The 23,225-nt window shown below is 57.2% G+C and overlaps 1 protein-coding gene across 3 annotated transcripts in view; it reads left to right on the forward strand.

Moving 5' to 3' along the window:
• OLFML2B (olfactomedin like 2B) overlaps positions 1-22,864 on the forward strand; it is a 37,221-nt gene extending 14,357 nt beyond the window's left edge. For 2 of the 3 annotated variants that reach the window (XM_047840336.1, XM_047840339.1), the window contains 5 exons: positions 3,992-4,168; positions 9,475-9,700; positions 11,649-12,161; positions 21,020-21,196; positions 21,793-22,864. In XM_047840336.1, the coding sequence (XP_047696292.1) occupies positions 3,992-4,168; positions 9,475-9,700; positions 11,649-12,161; positions 21,020-21,196; positions 21,793-22,394 (1,695 nt within the window). In that variant the 3' untranslated portion in view covers positions 22,395-22,864. The remainder of the gene's footprint in view (positions 1-3,991; positions 4,169-9,474; positions 9,701-11,648; positions 12,162-21,019; positions 21,197-21,792) is intronic. The other variant, XM_047840338.1, reaches the window with a different exon arrangement.
• The last annotated feature ends 361 nt before the right edge of the window (positions 22,865-23,225 follow it).

Consider the following 23,225-nt stretch of genomic DNA (forward strand, 5'->3'; position numbering starts at 1 on the left):
CCGCTGTGCCATCCTGGGGGACGCCGCCTGGCTCAGCCTGGCTGGCCGGTGGGGTGATGTCACCGCCAGCCGGGTGTTGATTCAGGAGAGTAAACTCTGTTGTTCCCATGGGCGCTCAAGGCCGTGCCATGTCAACCCTCCCATGCCGAAACCCAAAATAATGCTTCCTCACTGAAATCAGAAAGGGTACTGGGGACTCATACATCAGTGAGAAGGAAGCCCCTCCAGGGACCTAGAACCCCCGGGGTCTAGAGAGCAGGTGAATCTGGGGGGCCGCCCCTTTGCCTCCCAGTGAGCGCACAGGCCGATGCGGACTCTTGCAGGGTGTTCAGGAATCAGGCGGAATCTTGTTTTGGCCGTAAGGCTATGCGGGCCCTGCCATGGGATCCACCCAGAGTGGAGTCCGAGGGCCTCAGCCCCCACCTTAGAGACAGAGTCATTGACCTCGATGAGGAGTCAGAAGCTACCTCTGTCACCTCACCCTGCCTTCCACTTGTCACTAGTTGGTGCTTTCTTGTTTATTGCTTTCTTCCCCTCAAGGTGGGAAGGGGTGGTCTTTATCAGAGCAGGATCCTGGGCTTTGTGGCTTCTGCTGGACCCCTTGGTGCCCAGCACTGAGCACATTAATGCATTAATGAAGAAGTAACACTCTGAACCACTGAGCCTGCTGGGCTGTGTTGCCTCAGGATGTGGAGAATTCATGGGGGAGATGCCTGGACACTGCTCTTAGCAGGTGCTCGTGGATGTACAGAAAGGCGTGAATCCCGGGGCGCCTGGCTGGCTCCGCGGTAGAACATGAGACTCTTAATCTCGGGGTTGTGAGTTCAAGCCCCACATTGGGTGTAGAGATTACTTAAAGATAAAATGTTTAGGGGTGCTTGGGTGTCTCAGTCGGTTAAGTGTCCAACTTAGGCTCAGGTCATGATCTCACAATTCGTGGGTTCGAGCCCTGAGTCACGTTCTGTGCTGACAGCTCAGAGCCTGGAGCCTGCTTCGGATTCTGGCTCTGTCTCTGCCCCTTCCCCGCCCATGCTCTCTGTCTCTGAAAAATAAATAAACATGTAAAAGAAATTTTTAAAAAATGAAACCTTTAAAAACAAAAAAGAAACGTGTGAATCCAAATATTTGGCTCCGGTAAAACAGCCCCTTTCATACATTTTGGCCCTGTTTCCAGCAGATGTACCCCAAGCTTCCAACATTTAAGACAGCCCTTCTCAAACTTTGATGTGGGGGGTCTTGTTAAAACGCAGATTCTGATTCCGCAGGTGCCTGGGCGGGGCCCCAGACTGCACTCCTAACGGGTTCCTGAGACATGCTTTGTGTAACAAGGACTTAGGGGAATCCACCATTTCTGCATTTCTCTGCATATGCATATTCTCTCATATACCCTGAGACCACACTGCCACGTTCACAGGCCCCTCTGACGGGCTCCCCACTGCTCAGAGAACTGGCTGAGCTCCAGGACCCTCCCCCCGGCCGTCTTAGTGGTTCCACAAGTGAACTGCAGAAGCAAGGGCCAGGAGGCCGGGTGCTGGGCTCAGCTCTGCCACTTTTGTGTCTATCATCTTGGGAAAACCACATCGTTCCTCTGGGCCTCAGTTTCCCCATCTGAGAAGGGCTTGAATTCTGGGATCCTGCAGGGGCCTAGAACACCCAGCTGTAACGTCCTATCAAAAATAATCACCATGTCCCATGCACTTCCATATATATTCACTTATTTACTCCTAACAATCCGTAGGGAAAATCCTAGTAGTACTCCATTTTACCCCTGGGGACACTGCAGCTCAGGGACTTTGATTTGTCTAGGATCAAAGAAGTAGGAATAACATTGACATGTAAGCCAGACTGTTCCCTCCAGAATCCATGCTCTTAACCATTGCACTTGACCGCCGGTAAGACTGCTCATTCTGGGTATTCCTTAAAGAAGACTTCTTTCTCAGGGGCTTTCTCTCTCACAGTTAACTGCCATTTAAAGATACGAGCTTAGCCTGAGCCCCACAAAACACATCAAGCCCTCCCAGTGCTCGAAATCTGCCGTGAAATGAAATGTCAGGAGAATGGCATGGCCGGTGGTTCCGGGGCCTAGTAGACTGGTCAGGGGAGCCCCCATGGGAGCCATGGGAGCCACAATGCCGGGGTTACTGCCGGCCTGGATACCTCTACACCCCACTCGGAGCTATGGCGGCTTTCCCCTAGGACTTAGTGTCCTGCCAGGCTGCAGGGCTGTGCCTGTCAACGTCTGTGCTTTTACGGTCCCCAAGACAGAAAGCAAATGCATCTTCTGTTTTACATGGTGGCTTCCTCTACCCACGTCATAAACACGGCCCAAGGAGAACATCACATCTGAAAACTCATGGGGCACCTGTCTGTGCTGACAGCTCAGAGCCTGGAGCCTGCTTCGGATTCTGTGTCTTCCTCTCTCTCTGCCCCTCCCCGGCTCGCACCCTATCTCTCTCTGTCTCTCAAAGATGAATAAACGTTAAAAAAATAAGAAAATAGGGACGCCTGGGTGGCGCAGTCGGTTAAGCGTCCGACTTCAGCCAGGTCACGATCTCGCGGTCCGCGAGTTCGAGCCCCGCGTCGGGCTCTGGGCTGATGGCTCGGAGCCTGGAGCCTGCTTCCGATGCTGTGTCTCCCTCTCTCTCTGCCCCTCCCCCGTTCATGCTCCGTCTCTCTCTGTCCCCAAAATAAATAAACGTGGAAAAAAAATATTTTTTTTAATTAAAAATAAAAACTCAGATGCTCATGCAAACTAGAATGCAGGCCAGAGCAGGACAGTGTTGGGTCTCCGTGCAGTAAACCAACCTCCCTCAGAATAACCAGAGGAGAAGGGCCCCCCTGAGCCTGTCGGTACCCATCCCTGGTTCAAGTCCCATGCTGTGTCACCGCCTCTGGGGCCCTGCTTTGTGCCCATTCCCTCTCTGCTCTGACCCCCACGAGCCCCACACTTGCCACCTGCGGAACCCGTCGGTGCCCGGCCACCTTTCTCTTGCCACGCAGACCTTCTTCCCAGTTATAGTTGGCACCTCCCCGGCACCCCCAGACCAAGAGCCCCAGGGTGTCGTGAGGCTTTGCTCCTTAGACACACAGGAGGTACTCACCAGTGCTGGTTGGCTTAGACGTACCTTTGGTCCCTTCCGGTGTGAACCAGGACTGGAACACCATTCCTTTGCCAGGTGGAAGTCATTTAGGGAATCTGTTTTTATGGGTAAATAGGAAAGTTTAAAACCAGCCTGTGGGTTTTCTACGTAAATGATGCTTTCAAAGTGCTGGGGGTTAGTTTGTGTCCATTAGAAATGCAGGTTAAGTAGATGTCTTCAGCCACCTCTTCTAAAGTTGCTTTAAAAACCCTTCTTCCGTTCATTGAGCTGCTGGTACACATGTATGGGGTATGAGTGGAAGTTTTTGTAGTGTTAATTCTCACCGGATAAGGACGACCGTGTGCAAATGACAGAAAAGGAGCCAGGTGTCCTGGTGACCTAGAGACAAGGCAGTGTCATGACTAGGAAAGCTATGGGAGTTTGGGGTAGCATGTCCAGCAGTGGGACACCCCAGAGCCATATTGGCCCAGAAATACTGCCTGGGATCTGGCCCTCAGCACAGGGCCGGACCTCTCCAGAGCCCCAGTCACTTCTTGGCCGATTTCTCAGCCCGCTTTTGCGTTTCTAGCTCTGAGCCGAAGATGGCTGCCAGCTGCCTTCTGCTCATCTTTAGAGCACATTAATGGGTCTTCTTTTTCTTTTTTTGACTGTTTTTAACATTTATTTATTTTTGAAGGAGAGAGAGACTGAGCAGGGGAGGGGCAGAGAGAGAGGGAGACACAGAATCCGAAGCAGGCTCCAGGCTCCAAGCTGTCAGCACAGAGCCCCATGCAGGGCTCGATCTCACAAACCGTGAGATCGTGACCTGAGCCCAAGTCAGATGCTTACCCGACTGAGCCACCCAGACGCCTCATCATGGATTTTCTTTTTTACATTTTTTCTCTTCTCAGGAAGTTTCCAAAAACCTCACCAAGGAAAATGAGCAAATCAAAGAAGACATGGAAGAAATCCGAACGGAGATGAACAAGCGGGGGAAAGGGAACTGCTCTCAGAGCCTCCTGGACAGCATGCCGGACGTCCGCTCGGCCTTGCAGAGGGACGCGGCGGCCGCCTACACCCACCCCGAGGTACGGCCCTGGCTCCCTGGCCTCCGAGCACAGCCTGCTTTGTGCCCATTCCCTCTCTGCCCTGACCCCCACGAGCCCCACGCTTGCCACCTGCGGAACCCATCGGTGCCCAGCCACCTTTCTCTTGCCACGCGGACTTGGCATGGCTCTCACGCGTGCACGGAGCTTTGCCGGATTTGGTTCTTTCACGGTCACGGTGTCATTTTATCTAGGTAGCAGTTCTGTGGCTGTGATGGGGCAGGGTTGACTCTGCGGCCCAGAGGGGCTCCGTGAGTGAGTGTTGCCGCCGAGGTGTCCCCTGGCAGGGTGTTGGGGGGCAGGCAGGGCGCAGGGCCTTGGACACTCAGAGCGTCTGAGCCGTTGCTGTGCACTGCGACGTGGAGAAGGGCTAGGCATTGCCGCGTAGGAGCCTGTTGCCTGGGCCACTAGGAACTGGGGTAAGAGAGGAAGTCAGCCGATGCTCGGAACGCTTGGAGACTCGTAAAAGAGATGCCAGGCAGGCGGCAGCTGTGGGTTAGGGGAAATCCTGGGCACATGTATTCCGAAGGCAGGACAGTGGGCAGATCAGGACTGTGGAGGCCAGAAACCCTGAAGACCATACGGTGCTTGCGCCCTGCCCAAGAAGGAATTGAAAATAAAACCAGTTCCAGACCAGAAAATAAGTATAAGGAAGGCCAATAATTTTCTGGCTTTGCCCATGATGACTGCTTTGATGATTTTTTGGAAATACCATGTTTCTTAAGCAATTATTTTTATTCTCATTTTTAGTTGTCCCCAAGGCACTAGCTGCTGAGCATGTGTTTAGTCAGCTTAGTGGGTCATCCTTGAACAAGTCTGAACTTAGAAATTTTCTTTTAACATTTATTTTTGAGAGGGAGAGAGACCGAGCATGGGTGGGGGAGGGGCAGAGAGAGAGGGAGACACAGAATCCCAAGCAGGCTCCAGGCTCCAGCTGTCAGCATAGAGCCCGACGCGGGGCTCGAACTCACGAACCGTGAGATCATGACCTGAGCCGAAGTCGGACACTCAACAGGCGCCCCAGATCTGAGCTTCTAAACCAAAAAGCTGAGGACATTTGGGCTGGAAGGGAACTTGGAGGTACCCTTTCCCCGCACCTGGGACCCAGACACTCCTGTCTCAGCCCATCTGGCAACTTGAGCTGGCCCAGTGCCCAGCGGAGTCCGGCATTCCCTGCCCTCTCTGGCTTCCAGTTTCCCAGTCGGCTGAGCCTGAGAACCCGTCTGTTGTCTTGATGATACATTATGTGGTATGTTCGGCAACCCGGCTCATATTTCCTGAGGGCAAACAGTAAACCAAATCAAATGCACCAAACCCGTTTTGTCCTTGCTCAGCAAAGCCCTTTCCCCTCCTGAAATCCCCGTTCAGCACGCTGCTGAGGTGAGCACAATCCTCCCGTGCCAGGGGGTAGAGCCTGGGCCAGGGAGGGGTGGGAAGGGGGAAGGCCAAGGCTAGGATCTTCCTGCCCCCCCGCTTCATCTTTCTGTCTCTGTAGCGAACCCCATGACTCAAAAGGGGGCAAATGGGGTGCTGGGTTCGGTGGTTATTTTCAGGGTTCTCGTCGATGATGTTGGGGTTTCTCGGCGTGGTGAATGGCCATTTGTTGGAGGCCTCTCTCCAACAAGGTCGTTGCCTGGAGGGCTGGCAAGGGGCTCTGGGGGCCGGGTTGGGAGTGGGGACACAGGGACGCCAGGAGTTGAAGTCATACAACAGACTCTTGGATTAACAGAGAGAGGAAATCAAAGCTTGGTGGGGGCAGCGGCCGCCCAGCACAGCCTGTCGCCAGCGGATCCAGGGAAATTATATGTTCTCTGGCAGAGGCCGCCATGGTCTTACTCCATCTGCTTGGCTGGGAGAAGGAACTGCAGTTCCCGCCTGTCCCGGAGAGCCTGGAATTAAAGACAGTTCCTGGGGTTTACCATGAAGAAATGACAACCTGCTTTTGCAATGCGGAGGGAGGCCAGGGTCCAGCAATTAGCCGGCCCACAGCGTCTGAGTCAGGCGCTTGGGGGCCTCTTCTCAGCTTCCCAGCCTCCTTTCCCAGTGGGAAATGAGGGATCCCCAAGTCTGCTGGGCAGTAGCCAGACCATGGCCTTGTGGGCTTGGGGGTGTAGACGAGTTTTTGGATGGCAGACAAGCCCGTCCCATGGTCACCGGTGTGGGCAGTGTGGCTGAATGTAAGGAAGCGTGCAGGCTCTAAAGACAGCAGCCCTGGGCCTAATTCGGAAGTGCCCCTCTCGGCCACTTCACTGATTGACCTTCAGCCGAATTTCTAAATGACCCCGAGCCCCTCTTTGCTTATTTGTAACGTGCTCTCTACCTTGCCTCATTGTCGTAAGGGTTAAAAAATGCCATAAAGGGACACGTCTGGTCAGAATGGGAGCCCACTGAAATTCTTCCCCACAGGCCACGTATCCCTGCATCTCTAGTCCAGCTCAGCTCACCAGCAGGAAGTGGGAATTGAGGAGGGGGCAGGTGGCAGGAGTGGGGGCTCCCCTGGGCACACGCCTGCCCCTTTCTAGAGCGCCGTCTGGCCCCAGCCAGGGGAGGCTGGCAGAGAGGTGCCCCTGCTTTTTTTATAAAATTTTTTTTTTCAACGTTTATTTATTTTTGGGACAGAGAGAGACAGAGCATGAACGGGGGAGGGGCAGAGAGAGAGGGAGACACAGAATCGGAAGCAGGCTCCAGGCTCCGAGCCATCAGCCCAGAGCCCGACGCGGGGCTCGAACTCCCGGACCGCGAGATCGTGACCTGGCTGAAGTCGGACGCTTAACCGACTGTGCCACCCAGGCGCCCCGAGGTGCCCCTGCTTTGGAGAAGTCGGTCCCCACGGGACGCCAGGGAGCATGGAGCTGCCATGTCTGCTCTGTCACCTGGTTCAGCTCTTTTGTCACGGGAAAACCCAGTACAGCCTTGGGGGTGTGGTCGGGAAGGACTCCAGGTTTCCTCCAGGCCAGATTTTTAAGGTCAAAACAAGAGCCTTATTTGCTTCTTTCTGTGCAAAGTGAGAAAGTTGGCCATTCGGGCTGGCTTTCCTCCAGCTCATATTCTGTGACCCTGAAGGCCCTGCCCTGCCTCTCAGGACCCTGGGCCTCCGGGGACAGAGGTGTTGTTTCTCAGTGGGCTCTGCTTCTCTGGGGGGATGTCACTGGGGTCTCAGGTAATGGGATTTAGGGGCGCTTGCCCACCTCGTCGTGGTGAGGAGGGGGCTTCCATGGCTCGGGGGCGACAGGAAGGCTCCTCTTCACTATGGAGCCCCCGGAGCCCTCCTCCTGAGAGCAGGACAGGGCCACACCCCTCAGGAACTGGACCCACCTATGGGCGGCCCTGGCTTTGAACTCAGCTCCCAGGAACCTGTGCCCAAAGTCTGTTGTTCTCAGTGGGGGGTGATCGGGATCCTGGGTTGGGGGTGGCTACGTGACCAGACGGACCGAGGCAGGACCCAGAGGGCGTGCCACGCCGTGGACACAAGAGGCCATTCCCTGGGCAGCAGCTCCACGGAGGACAGGGCGCTTCTTCCGCTGGACCAGAACCAGCACGGCAGCGTCCTCAGGGTGCTGTCAGGATGCCCAGGTCGGGGCGCCCGGCTGGCTCCGTCGGAGGGGCGTGCGACTCTTGATCTCGGGGCCATGAGGTCAAGCCCAATGTTGGGTGAGGAGATTACTTAAATAAACGGAACTTAAAAAAAAAAAAAGAGGCCTGGGTCATGGGCTGCCTACTTTAAAGCATCATTTGACAGAATCCCAGTGCCGGTCACAAATGTAGACTGTTCCTCGGGATTTGTTCTGATTAAAAACTTCAGAGCAACGGGGGGTGCCTGGGTGGTTCAGTCAGTAGAGTAAGCGACTCTTGATCTCGGGGCCATGAGTTTGAGCCCCGTGTTGGGCACAGAGATGACTTCAGGGAAGTTCAGTGTAAATATTAAGGAGCGCCCAGCCGGGGGCATCAAAAATGAGCGAGAGGTGATTGCTGTCCTTCTATTCCATATGGTCCGCAGAGGCAAATTCTTAAATAATGCCCATGGAAGGCAGGCTGGGAGAGGTGCTGCGGCACAAGGGATAGACTTGTGTCCCTTAGGAGCTGCGTTCAGCATCGTGAGGAGAAGGCCCGAGTCTGCTGTTCTTTCGTGTGGAAGGGCTCCAGGGGCAGGCAGACCGTGGTGGGTGGTTAACTTCATGGTGCCATCAGTGGCGTCCGTCCTCCAGACCCCCTCCCGGTCACAGGAGGGCCGCTCCACTCTAGCCGCCCGTCCGCATTTCAGGCCAGACCAGTCAGGAAGAGTGCGAAAGATGCCTTCCAGCTGACTCAGCCTCCCTTTTAAGGAGCTCTTCCCAAAGCTCTTTCCACCAACTTCTACTTCTACCCCACCGGCCAGGACTTTGTCCCGTGGCCCCTCCCACAAAGCCAGCTTCCCATTAGAGAGGAACAAGGAGACGGGATTTACGTGGTCGGTTAGAAGTTTCTGCCACAAAGTGCAGAGTGAGAACTGGGAAACAAAGATTAATTATGAACGAGAAGGGCTGGGACTATTTTCTTAAGGACGTGAGAGGTTAGCGGGGCCTTGAGAAATGGGTACATTATGATAAGTAGCTAGAGGGGGGAGGAGAGGAGGCCTTCCAGATGGAGAAAACAGTCCGAGCAAAGGCCCAGCAGCTCAGGAGAGCCGAGAGTTTGAGGAGTCAGCCAGGTGACTGAAGCACCAAGGAAGGGTTGGGGCTGGGGGCGCAGGACAAGACAGGGGAATGCTGAGCTGGGTCCGGGTCCGTGCTTAAGAGGGTGGAAAATGCCAGGCCAGGCACTTTGGACTTTATCCTGGATGCATCAGGGAGGCTGTGGAGCAGTTCCTTCTGATCGTGGAAGGAAAAGCTTCATCCCGAGGGGTGCATCTTGGTTCTCGGGCCTCATGTCCCAGCCTGGGCACCGTTGCCCACACACAGACCTCCCCGGAAACAGCTGAGATGAGATCTAAGTCACGCAGCAGCCCTAGGCTGGAAAGCACAGTGTGGACGTTACAGAGACACGTGCTGGAGCCAGAGGGCCTGGGTTCAAATCCTGCTGCTACCACTTACCTGCTGTGGGACCTTGGGCAATTTACATGACGTCTCTGTGCCTCAGGTTCCTGATGTGTACATGGGAGTGATAAATAGCTCCTACCTCGTGGGACTCAGGGGAAGATTGGTTGGTGTCCGTAAAGCACGTAGGACAGTGTCCCGGCTCCAGCAGTCCCTCCGCCTACCTCTGCCTGTCTGGCCAGTGACCCGACCTTAACTTGTGTCCCCTCTGAACAGTATGAGGAGCGGTTTCTGCAGGAAGAAACCGTGTCCCAGCAGATCAACTCCATCGAGCTCCTGCAGACGCGGCCCCTGGCCCCACCCGAGGTGGTGAGGCCTCAGCGGCCCCTACAGAGGCAGGTCCCCCTGCGGGGCCGGCCGGCCTCCAAGCCCACCGTCATCCGGGGCATCACCTACTATAAGGCCAAGGTCCCGGAGGAGGAGAACAACATCGAAGAGCAGCGTGAGTTGGGGGTCGGCGGGGTGGGGAGGGAGTCACCATTTGCACCCTGTGTATCTGCACGTCCTCCGAGCCACACGCCCCTTCTGGGGTCCGATTGCTGCCGTGGCCTCTCTGGGCCAGCCGGGTCATGGGAAAATTGCCTGCGGTTACGAACTATCCAGAGTTCCTGCTGTATCTTCTCACAGTTTGCTGAGCAGCTTTGGGCAAGTCACTTGACCTCTCTGGGCTTGCAGAAGATCACACAGCAGAGCTTTAAGGGACTTCGGTGCACCCCCCACCCCCACCCCCCAGCCTGGTTTCCCAGTTTGCAGATGAGGACACTGAGGCTTGGAGGTGGGATGATGTGCTCAGACCCCTGCCCCCGCCCCCCGCCGCACCTGTTCCTGCCTCCAGGGTACCTGGGCTTCTCCCCTGTCCCTCCTCACAGTTGATGCTCACCTAGCTGTTGGCATAGTCATTTTGCCCATGTAAAAAAATTTTTTTTAATGTTTATTTATTTTTGAGAGACAGAGCGTGCGAGCGTGCAACCAGGGGAGGGGCAGAAAGGGAGACAGAGCACCCGCAGCAGGTTCCAGGCTCTGAGCTGTCAGCACAGAGCTTGATGCAGGGCTCGAACCCACGAACCATGAAATCATGACCCGAGCCGAAGTCGGACGCTCAACCAACTGAGCCACCCAGGTGCCCTTTGCCCATTTTTAACCATGTTTGTTGCCTTTTTTTTAATTTATTTTTTTTAATGTTTATTTATTTTTGAGACAGAGACAGAGCATGAGTGTGGGAGGGGTAGAGAGAGAGAGGGAGACACAGAATCCGAAGGAGCCTCCAGGCTCTGAGCCGTCAGCACAGAGCCCGACGTGGGGCTCAAACCCACGGACTGTGAGATCATGACCTGAACTGAAGTCGGACACTTAACCACCTGAGCCACCCAGGCGCCCCTGTCTTTTTAAATTACTGACTTAGGGGATTTTTTTTTCTTTTACATATTCTGGAACAAGTCCTTTGTTAATTGTATGTACTGCATACAATTTTTTGCCCTGCCCATGGCTTCAGTTCCTTAATGGTGGTTTTAACAAACAGATGAAATGCAATTCTCTGTTTATTTCATCTGTGGTTAGACTTTGTGTCCTAAGAGATCTTTGCCTCCTCATATTCCTTCTCTGCTCAAAACCGTGCACAGTCCCCCATTTCATGCACAAGAAGAACTCAAGTCCAAACAGCAGCCAAACCCAATGTGACGTGGCTCCTGTGTCCTCCCTGATGTCACCTGTTACTCTCCCCTCACACCCTCTGCTTCTTCCACACTGGCTGCTCCTCAGCCTTCGCAGGCAGGTTCTGGCCTCAGGGCCTTTGTACTGCTGCTGTTCTCCCCAGAATACTCTTCCTCTGATGGCTGCTTGGCCAACTCTTTCACCTCCTTAGGGCCTCTGCTCATCTCCCTCCTGACCACTTTATCCATTACTGGAAGTCTCCTTTCGCCTCCCTGCTCCAGGGCATGCCTCACCCCCCTCGACTTTCTCCCCCAAGCACTGTAAGCGTGCTGTCTATTGTTTAGTGTCTGCACCATTGGACAGAAGCTTCATGAAGGGGAAGGATGTTTGTTCTGCTCACCGTTGTTGAATGTGCTCCATTTGTGTCTGCCAGGGGAGTGGACAGGGGTGGGGTGACTTCCTCCAGCTCAGGTCGTGGCTGTGCGTCCTCCTGGTGCCCCAGAGACCGGGTGGAGCCCAGAGGCGGTCTGTTCAGAGACCCTCCAGGAGATGCAGAGCCCTCCCATCTCCGCTGCTTCCCACCTGCCTCTTCTGCAATCCCAGCCGGGCTGCATCTCTGAATCAGGCTGTCATGTCGTGGAAAGAAACCTTGTTATTAATCTGCCGAATATCGCATACTCTTGCCCGCCTGACAGTGCTCCTCCGCCCGAATCACAGATGACCTTCTGTTTGTTTCCCAGAAGACGAGTTTTTCAGTGGGGAAAACGGAGTGGATCTGCTGATTGAAGATCAGCTTCTGAGACACAACGACCTGCTGACCAGCGCCCCCCGGAGGCCGGTGGCCACCCACCAGGGCACCACCGGCACGACCCACATGCAGACCTCGGCCCCGGCCTCGCCCTCAGATCCCAGCTCCCCCGACCCCACCCTGTCCCCCTCAGCGACGCGGTTCCCAGACCTGCTCCAGACCTCCTCCGTGATTCCAGGTCCCACGACGGGGGCAGGCCTGGAACCTTCCACTCAGGTACCAGCCACCACCGTGGCCCACACAGCCACTCAGCAGCCTCCGGCCTCGGCTTCCGTGCCAGGGGCCTCTGGGGACACATTTACCGAGGCTCCACCCACGGCCCTGGTGCCTCCCACCACAGTCCAGACAGACCTGCTGGGGAGAGACGCTGCCACGGGGCAGGGTGGGGCCTCCGCCAGCCCCACCCTGAGCCCGGAGGAGGAGGATGACATCCGGAATGTCATAGGTGAGTTCCTTCTGCCTGGCCCCCGTCTCCCGCTCGCACGGTAACAGGCTGAGCCTGGGGAGAGGTTGAATGGAGAGACAGGAGCCAGATGGTCAGACTTCTCCAGAAGGGAGAGTGAGTGGAGTTGCGTCTTCGGCCAGTGCCGCAGGTTGAGCCTGGGTTTATGCGTTCATAGTGTGGCCGGCGAACCCGGTGGGAAGCTCCTTTCCAGAGTAGATCGAAATCAGCGGAGCCAGGGCCCCGCCTGCGTTGGTCAGTTTTGTAAACACTGGTGTGCTTTCCTGTAGTGGGGACTGGGTATTTGGCAATGACTGAGTTAAGTTTTCTGCAGGAGGTTTACCAGGCCGTGAAATAACAAGGGGTTCCTATTTGTGGGGTCAGGGAGGGGGCAGGAGAGTAACTAGTACAACGGGCCCCAGGGCCAAATCTCACGAGCGACGGCCTTGGAGAGCGTGGGGACATCGCAGCACCGTGTGGCAAATGCTCTCACAGAGGAGGAACAGAGGAGTGGAAAGGGGAGCACCAGCTTGGCCCGGATGCCAAGAAGGTTGGGGGAGCTTTCCTGAGGAGGGCGTCATTTGAGCTGGGTTTTGAAGGATGAACAGGAGTTTTCTAAACAGAGAAAGGGAAGCGTTCTGACTGTTGGGCCTAAAGGAGGAGAACGTGTCCCAGAAGCATGGAGGAGTGCAGCCCTGTTCTGTGCCCCATTCTGGGGGCTCCGCGGCCACAGGAGGACTCTGGGAACCGTGGGACACGGGGTGGGGGAAAGTCAACAACAGAAGAGGTGGGAGCCACAGGTGCCTCTCCCAAAGAGAACGACACCCAACTTTAGTTAAGTCACCACGGGTAGTGGATGAAAACACTGTTGAATCATAGTTTCATCAAAATGCTTGTTGAAAAGTGCACGAGCTTTGCAGAAGACATGGTTTGCCTTCTGCCTAGGTCTTCCTTCTTCCCGTTCCCTCCTCCCAACAAGGTGCTGGTAGCTGCTGTCGGACCAGGTGGTGGACAGAGCACCTGCCGGGAGCAAACACCTGGGTTGTAGTCTGGTCCCGGCCGCTGACAGCTGCGTGACCTTGGCCAAATCCCTGCCTTTCTATGGGTCTCACATGAAATCAGAAATCTGCTAAAGACTGTCGTCTGCGTGAAATCCTATGGCTTTTTGTTGTTGTTGTTTGCGGTAGGTTTATCAGGCCATGATATGGCAAGAGATTCTTCTTGGGGGAAAATCCCAGAATAACGGCAGAGTGGGAGCAGGGAAATATCCAGGAAAAATAGACCCCAGGGCAAAATCTCATGAACCTTGAGAAGAAGGCAGTTCTTGGGCCGCAGAGGTTGGGGTGGGAACAGGAGAGAACATTTTTTTTTTCCTTTCCTTTCCTTTCCCTTCCGTGGCGGAAGCAAGCTGACCACAGTGTAGACGGCAGCTCCTTACTGCGTGGAAAGTCCATCCTGAAGCCACAGGTCCTACCCAATTTCTGCAGAACGTCCTGGGGTCTGAGCCCGAGCTTTCCACTCCCGCACTGGCTCTGGGCGGCCTTGACCATGCTCATGGGACCACAGGCCCCGAGATCAGCACTGTATACCCCCCCCAAATGGAGTGAGCTCCCCGGTGCCCCTGTACCCCCACCGCTTCCCCATTGAGTGGGAGGGACAGTTCGTCCAGAAGACTTGTCCCTCCACGGGTGGCTCAGATACTGACGGTGAAGACAGGCTACAGGTGAACCTGCACACCTGTGTGCCCTCAGCGATGCTATTTATCAGCCTGAGAGCTCTTCCCTGGGTGACTTCCTAGCCAGGAGTGGGGTTCTCTGCTGTGCCTGCCTTCGCGGGTGGTTGCCCCCAGTGTAGCTGCCAACACGTGCCTTTCTAGGGCTCTTAGGACTCTGTCCACCTCCAGTAGCCTGTCTGAGATGCTGAGGCCCAGACGGGAGAAACCTGGCATCCTCGTGGCCATTTACCTGGTGGGAGCCGGAGGCGGGAAATCGTTTTCTCTTGCTGCTCAGTATTCTGTTTCACCAGAATGACATCGGCACATAGAGGATATAAGGGTCTGCCTACAGACTGGCCCAGAGGGTTTTCCAGAAGAAAAACCTTGCCTCTGGAGTCCGCTGCAGAGAAAACACAGGGATGTGAACATACATGTGGTGTTTTCTCCGAACACTGAGGGGTGAAAAGAGAGAGGGGGGCACAGAGAGAGGAAAGTTCTGTGTCTGGCGGCGTGGTGTTGGCTGGCTCGTTTTGGGGGATCATTTTTAATCGTTTATCGCTGTCAGGTGGCTCCCTCGAGCTGTTGTTAGTGTGGATGGGATTTCCTTTCCGGAACCTTCTCTGCAGACCCCTGCTTGTCTGTGCCCGGCTGAGTTAGACCAGGTTGCACCCACGTGTCCTAGTTGCAGGTAAATAAAAACCATTTGGCTGAAACCGACACAGGCTACTAGTGTGCTGCCCGTGGAGGCTGTTTGCTGTTCAGTGAGTCTGGCAACTTTGATGTTGAGCTATTTGAGATGCAGTTTTAAATGGGGCTGCTTTTAGGGGCGCCTGGGTGGCGCAGTCGGTTAAGCGTCCGACTTCAGCCAGGTCACGATCTCGCGGTCCGGGAGTTCGAGCCCTGCGTCGGGCTCTGGGCTGATGGCTCAGAGCCTAGAGCCTGCTTCCGATTCTGTGTCTCCCTCTCTCTCTGCCCCTCCCCCGTTCATGCTCTGTCTCTCTCTGTCCCCAAAATAAATAAACGTTGAAAAAAAAAATTTTAATGGGGCTGCTTTTAAAAGGAACGTCCTATGCCATGTTTTCCAAATCTGATTTTGTGGTGTCCTAAAATGTCTACCGTGATCCTCAGGAGAATTGTAAACCTTTCAGAAAAGCTCCAAAAACAAGTAAGTCAGAATTAACTTTTGGTTGTGAAAACAAGCCTTGGCTAAAGTCTACTCACTGTAGGACCAGGAGAGGAAAGATGCTGCCAACTCTCCAGGGAAGGGTCAGCCACCATCCTGGGGCCCGGGGAGGGGTCAGCCACTATCCCTGCAGCCTGGGGAGGGGTCAGCCACCAACCTGGGGCCCGGGGATGGCTGTTGAGGCTCCTGCAGAGGAAGAAAAGCCTATGTCACGTGGGCCAGGCTCTGCAGAGCCCCAGACTCCAACAGCTGCAGCTCCTGATTCAAGATTTTCCATGGGGCTGGTTTGGGGTGGGGAAGGAGAGGGGAGGAGCAGACAAGGGGACCGTCAGGATGACGACAGTACCCGTGAGAGCCCGTCTCCTTGTTGAACCCAGGAAACCCGATCTGTGAAGACCGGTCTCCCCCACCAGCCCGACACTAACAGTCCCCGAGGTCTGGCGGCCCTCTGGTTATGGGTGGGGTGACCAGCCCTGCCTGCCACGTATCAGGGGGTGCCGGTCTGGGCTGCGTGAGGAAGGTGGTGCTGACGGGCCAGGAGCAGTGCTGGCCGGACCCCCCGCAGTGCCCGGACAGGAACTGCCCCAGTCGCCACCTGCCACCTAACAGGCTCCTTCCCCGACCCCACGGGCACTCTGCTGTCAGTTGCTTTGTCCCCAGTCACCTAAGCGGCCCCCTGAAGCCACAGGGAACCTCAGTCACAAGCAGGAGCCCTGGGCCTAGAAGCAGGAGTATGCAGTGGAGGCTTCCTTGTAAGGGGCTGAGGAATCCAACCCTCACCTCTCTGCCAGGAAAAGGCTCATTTTGGTGCCCGAAAGGGCGGGAGCTGTTTTCACGTCCCAGGGGGACTAGGCGGGGACAAGCGGCTAGTGTGGCCTGAGGGAGCTGTGCACATGGGGATGTTCTTGGTCCGGCCAAGGCCGACAGCAGCTCTGACTGTGGACCCCCATCTCCAGACATGGCCAGCAGCATATGGCCCCCCCCCGGGGTGGGGGGAGAGCAGCCCCTGCAGGCAGAGCCACCTGCCTGGGGGGCGTGAAGGAAGCCCCCCAGGCAAGGGCACATGCTGGGGGGGGAACAGGGACAGGGGCCTGACGACAAAAGGGATCACAGCCTCAACTCTGAAAGTGGTAGGGAGCTGTTGAGGCGGGACCTGAGATGCCCAGCGGAAGGCAGGTGTTCAGCAGGTTGGCGGCAGGTGCAGGAGGCGTTCACAACTCAGGCGAGGTAGTGTCCCCGCTCGTGTTTGGGACCCGTGAACATCGTTCCAGTTCTGGCGGAGGGATGCATGGGGTGCTTTGGGTCCGAGGGACTCTCTCCTGGAAAGAGAGCTGGACCGGCCGTCCCGAAGGATGAGGAAGAACTGGCCGGGCCGAGCAGGAAGGTGGAAGGTGGGGCTGCGGGAGCGGCATGGTCGGGGCGGCCAGTGACTTGTGGAGCCTCGTCCCGAATGAGAGCGCGGGGGGTGGGGCGTCACGAGAGGTAGTGAATAGAAGCTTTTCCCTTTCTTCTGCGGTGACTCTGTCTCTCTCTCTCTCTCTCTCTCTCTCTCTCATGCTGTTTTTCTTTGCTATTTCGTGCCAGTGTAAGTGAAGAAATACTAAAGATTCAAATTACTCGCGTGAGTTTTACCATTCACGTTTACATTGTGAAACGTCAGTTTTAAATGCGAATGTCAGATCTTTTAACTCCCGTGTGGAAGTCACCAGAATGACGCAATTCCTACGTCACAGCCCCTTCATGCAGGCGGATTCTGTTCTTAGCAGGACGGTGCAAGGCCGCACGGAGCCCGCTCGGCTCTTTTGTTTTCCTTCTTGGTAGGTGCGCGTGATGGCAGGACGCGCCATTCCAGCCCGCTGGGCGGGGAAGGCTAACAAGACCGGCTGTCGGTCGGTCGTTGGCTAATCCCAGGAAGTAACACAAGAAATAACACGGGGCCCTTTACTTGGTTTTTCACGTTTCTGAATGCGCCACTGTCTTCTACGTTCCGCTAAGTCCTGGCTCCCGGGGAAAGCACGGCCTCTGGGGCCGCGGGTCCCCCTGACTCCGCCGTGGGGGCAACGCGCTCACCCGAGTCTGGCTGAACCCCCGCGCACGGTGGGTCCCCCGGAGTCCTGTGTCCATCAGGCCCAGCAAATGCCGCGTGCAAACGGGTGACGAGGAAGGCAGACACACACGTGTTGCGTGCTCCTGTACACGTGCACGCGCTCCACGGTCCTGTTAGACTTCGCTTCTAGAAACAAGGTCACAGGTAAAATTATCAAGAGCGTCAGGATGGCGACAGCAGAGCGTTAAAGCCAGGGCGGCCCCTTCCTAGCGGAGGCCTGCTGTGAGGGCACAGAGATCACAGACCACGAAGGCCTGTGCACCCCGAGAGGGCAGCCCACGAACACAAGCAGTTAGTGTGGCGGCCAGAGGGCTGAATTCATCCCAGGATGTTCTTATAGCCTTGAGTTCGGATGCCTTCGGGCCAGCTGCTCTCCCAACCCACCATGGCCTCTATATTGCTGCCTGTCGTCCCACACCCCCCCGCTTCACCTGTTTCTGTCCCCGCCTGGCCCCCCGAGCCACCAGAGTTTGGTGGGGATCGGTGGGGGCAGGGATAGACTGCAGGACAGGCGTGCCGGGATAGGGGCTGACTCCGCGTCCCACGGTGGCCGGTGATGGCGATGGCGGGTTAAGGGTTTAAGCAGAAAACAGCTCGTGACCACGGGGCAGGGGAGGTGGAAAGGGGCAGAGAGGAGCCAGAGAGGCCAGCGGGGTAACTGGAGTGACCCCGGAAACAGGCAGTGAGGTCTGAACTAAGCCACAGTGGTGGGGAGGGGAAAGGCGGGGAGAGGGAGAGGTGGGAGACAGCCACCTGCAGGTGGGGGAGGAGGAGACAGCAGGAGGGACCAGGACCCTGGTGTGGTGACTGGGTGGCATGCGGTGCCTTTCTGGGGGGCGGGAGGTACATGTGCTCGGGGGAGGAGCCCCTTGTTTTCAGCCCCTGGGACCCTGCGCAGGAGAGCCACCGAAGTGTCTGATTAAAGGGGCTGATACCTAGAGAGGGTTTCGTACACGTTTGCCATCACTGAGCGCGGGGGACGCTTGTAACGTGAGTCACAGAGAGCCCATCTCCCCTGTGGCTCCTTTGAACTTCCTCCCGCCTTTCTCTCCCTGTCCTTGAAGAGAGTTGTTAACACGAAGCGTCTTCCCTCTGAGGCTGACAGTTTGTTGCCAAGGGCAGGAGCGTCCGAACGGCCCCAGTTCTCAGGCCGCGGTGATGGGTCTGGGCCTCATGGTTTTCCTGACCTTGAACATGTTTTCAAGTGCTCTGAAACCGCGCGTGTGTGCCCGCTGTTTCTGCCTTCCTGCCGGCCCGTGTCCCTCTATCTGAGGTCCTGGGTGCCTGCCAGCTGGGACTCCGTCTAACTACAGAGGTAGGGACGCCTGACTCCAGAGCCGACTCCATCCGCCTCAGTGTCCATGTCTCCTGTAACAAATTGCCACGAACTTAGTGGCTTAAACAATGGAAATTTGTTCTCTGACCATTCTGGAGGTGAGAAGTCTGGAATGCGTCTCACGGGGGCCAATACCAAGATGTCGGAGGGCTGATTCCTTCCTGAGGCTCCAAGGGAGAATCCATATCTTGCCTTTCCTGGCTTGGCGGCTGCGTCCCTCATGCTTCCTCCTGTCAAATCTCCTGCCTCCCTGTTATAAGGGAATTGCTGAGCCATTGGGGACTCACTCGGAAAATCCGGGATATCCCCATCTCAAGATCTTTGACTTAATCATGTCTGCACAGTCCCTTTTGCCATGTTAGGTCACATTCACAGGTTCCAGGGGTTAGGACCTGGGTGTCTTTGGGGCCATGACTCAGCCTACCGTGCCGTCATCGGAGTGGATTCTCTCCGAGCACCTTTGTGAAGTAGGTAGGACATATATTACGCTCGCTTTACTGCAGAAGAAAGTAAGGCTGTATATCATTTTGGAGGTAACACAGACTCTGGGGTCAGTAGCAGGGCCAAGACCAAGGCCAGGCCTCTGGCTCTAAACCTGGGACAGATTCTAAAGCCTCCCCCGCCCCCGCCCCCACCTCGGGAGCCGCAGCAGAGCCTCGGGGCTCAGACGGGACCTGTAGGGATTTAGCGGGCTGCCCAGGGCACCCTAGTGTTTCAAAAAACTCAGAGGAGTCCTGGCTCCCGGGAGCTCATCGGCAGTTCCTGAGTCTGGTCAGAGAGGGGACACGAGAAGTGCTCCTCCCTGGGGGTGGCACACGAGGGCTCACCTCCGCGCAGAGGAAGCATGGCCTCCCCACCTATCAGCCGGCACCCCCGGTCGGCGCCAGGGAACGAGGTATTTTCCATCAGACGCCGCTGCCTGGGCTCAGCTCTAGCCTTCTGGTTTATTGTCTTGACCAGATGAGCTCAGATGTGGGGGAATGAGGCTTTGGCTGGTCGGCTCTGTTGTTTGTCTCACGGAGACCGAATCCCTCCCCGCTCTGTCAGATTGGGACCTAATGAACCCCACACAGAGCTGCCTGAAGCCTGCCAGTTGCACCCCACCGCGGGGCCCGCCTGGGAAACAATGTTCATCCCACCTCCGGCCGCCTGCTGCCCTGGGCCCGGGGCCAAGGGCACGGTGCCTGCCTGTCCTGCCAGCTCGAGCTCCTTCCTCAGACCACTAATGGGGAAGCAGGGTGGATGGAACGGATCGGAGCAGTTTGGAAATGAGGGTGGCCTGGAATCGAGAGCACCCTGAATCTGAACTGTAGGCCTTTGTTTTTTGTCCCAGGTGAACGTCAGGGACCAGTTACTCTTATCAGTCTCGCCCATGCGCACGCCAGTCTTGATGGCAGGTGGGGGTGTTCGGCCGGGAGGAGCAGGACGGGGGGGCCATGTGAGGGCTGGATTCACCTTCCCACCTCCTCCCTAACCCACCAGTGCGGGGACAGAAAGAACACACGTCCTCAGTGGTCGCACATCATCTCAGTATCTGGGAGGGCTGTGCTCACTACATAACAACACTACGTATTAAGCACGGCAGGCTTTCCACTTGGTCTAGAACTCAGCGTGGCTCCCGTGGCCTTTTAGGGCCCCTCCTGGGCACAAGAGGTCACTCCAGAGAGCCCATCAGGGGTACGTTACTGAGCTCCTGTCCCACGAAGGCAGACTTGGCTTAGAAGGGGCGCCTACAGCCAAGCAGCTCCTGACGTGGAGCTGGGTCCCCTGTTCCCCCAGCTCCCCAGAAGGGGACCCTGGCATCTTGCCCACCATAGCGACAGGGGCATGGGCTTGAGGACAGCTCTCCAGGACCCAGGGGGTGGGCCTCAGGGGCACCGACAGCCACTGCTCAACTGGGACTGACCTGGCCCCAGACAGCCTGGCCAGACGCCTCTGGGCAGCTCAGTGGCTGGTGGAGCCCCGCGTCCCTGTCACAGGCAGTAGGCAAGTTGCTCAGCTCTGGTCGGGCTTCCCCGGCTGCCATGTATCCACCCAGATGCTGTATCCTGAGGACCGTGGGGGAGGAGGAAGCCCCCAGCCTGCCTCCCGCGGTGCTCGCGTTCTAGGTGGGGGAGACCTGGAGGGCGGAGCGGGAGGCACCAGGGCCACTCAGCAGAGAAATGACATCCCAGAGAGGCTCGTTCATAGCACGGTGGGAACAGAGGGAATCCAGTAGAAGTAGGATGGTTTTTCGCAGGAGGCTGTGGTGTCAGAAGAGAACTCTGGAGCTTAGATCCTTGAGGGAGGAGTCTGTAGGGCTGACAAGCCCGCACGGGACGCTAACGCAGTGGGGATGGTGGCAGCAGGTGGCTCGGAGTGAGTAGAGCGCAGGACCGACGGGAGGAGGGGCGGACGATGTCGAGGCGTCTCGGCTCTGGGCGCCTCGAAGGCCGCTGAAGCCGCACGGGGTCAGACCCGGGAGGGGGGCACTGGCTTCAGGTCCCCCTTCACCCCTGCCCCTCGTCCCTGTCTCCATCAGGAAGGTGCAAGGACACTCTGTCCACCATCACGGGGCCGATCACCCAGAACACGTACGGGCGGAACGAAGGGGCCTGGATGAAGGACCCCCTGGCCAAGGATGAGCGGATTTACGTCACCAACTATTACTATGGCAACACGCTGGTGGAGTTCCGGAACTTGGAGAACTTCAAACAGGGTACGGGCGGCGGGCCCCGTGGGTGCCTCTGCCCCCACCCCTACTTCCATTGCAGGCCCTCGTGGGTGCCCTCCCCCCTCCTGCTTTCATCGCGGCCAGATCTCCGGAAGCAGGGGGCAGATGAGAAGGGCCTTCCGCCTTCCGGTGGCGAGAGGTCCTTCCTGGTCGCGGGAGGGCCCGCTTCGGTCTGCCCCTCATTCCCTGCGCACAGCTCCTGGGACGTGGACTGGAGGGGGCCGGTGGTGACAGCCCCTCCCCCTCCCAGGGCGCGGGGTGGGGTGGGGTGCGGGCCGGGCTCTCGTGGGCTAGCGCCCCGGGACTGGAAACCGCCGGGCGAGGGGAGTGGGCCGCCTTCTCTCCGGGTGGTGGGCGGCCGTGCGGAGGCTCGGCGTGTGCTGGACGAAACCCATAAGTGGCAGAGCGGAGAGGCAGCCCCAGGTCCGGACCCCTAGCCGCTGGCGGGTCCCATCACACTGCCCTTCCCCCTATTCCTCCCCCCCCGCCCCCCAGAAAGTGACAGAGCGGAGACGCAGCCCCAGGTCCGGCCCCTAGCGGCTGGCGGGTCCCATCACACTCCCCCCCCCCCCCACCCCCAGGTCGCTGGAGCAACTCCTACAAGCTGCCCTACAGCTGGATCGGCACGGGTCACGTGGTATACGGCGGCGCCTTCTACTACAACCGCGCCTTCACCCGCAACATCATCAAGTACGACCTGAAGCAGCGCTTCGTGGCCGCCTGGGCCATGCTCCACGACGTGGCCTACGAGGAGGCCACGCCCTGGCGGTGGCAGGGCCACTCGGACGTGGACTTCGCCGTGGACGAGAACGGCCTGTGGCTCATCTACCCGGCCCTGGACGAGGAGGGCTTCAGCCAGGAGGTGATCGTGCTGAGCAAGCTCAACGCCGCGGACCTGAGCACGCAGAAGGAGACCACGTGGCGCACGGGGCTGCGGCGGCACTTGTACGGCAACTGCTTCGTCATCTGCGGGGTGCTGTACGCCGTGGACAGCCACAACCAGCGCAACGCCAACATCTCGTACGCCTTCGACACCCACACCAACACGCAGATCGTGCCCCGGCTGCTGTTTGAGAACGAGTACTCGTACACCACCCAGATAGACTACAACCCCAAGGACCGCCTGCTCTACGCCTGGGACAATGGGCACCAGGTCACCTACCACGTCATCTTCGCCTACTGACGCCCGTCCCCACGTGCGGAAGTGCAGAGGGGCCCCCGGTGCCTTGTGTGCGTGCGTGCGCGCGTGTGTGGGTGGGTGGGTGTTGTTTAAAAAATATATAATATTTTGTATAATATTGCAGTTGTAAAATGACAGTTCGGGTCTATTTTTTTTAAGTGGATTGTAGATCAATCCATACGCGTATGTGCTGGTCTCATCCTCCACGGTTTATACTTGTGTGCAAATGAGCTGCTCCTTCTGACCAGGAACCACCTTCCTTCAAACCCTCAGCCCCTCCAGCTCCCGGATCTTGGCCGTTGGAAAGGCTTCTCCATCCGGGTCTTGCAGGCCGAAGGCCCCAGGAGCAGGGGTGAAGGAGGCGAGAAAGAAGCGTTAAGGGGCGGGAAAATTTTTATGTATTGGAGAAGTTTTAAAAACCCAGAAAAATGCTTTTTTTTTTTTTTTTTTAATAAAGAGGAAATGTAAAACCACCCCCCAAACGCGTTTTTGTACCTCGTGGCTGTGTCCGGCAGGGTCGATCCTGTCCCTCGGAGCTGTACCCGCCCTGAGCCACCTCCCCTGCTGAGGGGGGTCTGGACGGAGCCGGATCAGTCTGCTCAGTCCGCCTCCCCCTCCTCATCCTCGTGGTGAATGTTCCCATTCCGCGGGGCTTCCCTGCCCACCTTCCCCTGAGGGGGGGGACTCGGCCCCGCTCTGAAAGCAGCACCCCCCCCCCCCCCCCCCCCCCCCGCCCCTGCCGGGAAGCGTGTGCAGGAAGGGAAGACCCGGCCCCTCTTCAGACGCCGCTGAGCCCGCCGGCCTGCGCTCGCCTCCTCATGACACAAAACAGAC

Source organism: Prionailurus viverrinus, chromosome F1, assembly GCF_022837055.1.
Source record: "Prionailurus viverrinus isolate Anna chromosome F1, UM_Priviv_1.0, whole genome shotgun sequence".
Classification (NCBI taxonomy): Eukaryota; Metazoa; Chordata; class Mammalia; order Carnivora; family Felidae; genus Prionailurus; species Prionailurus viverrinus.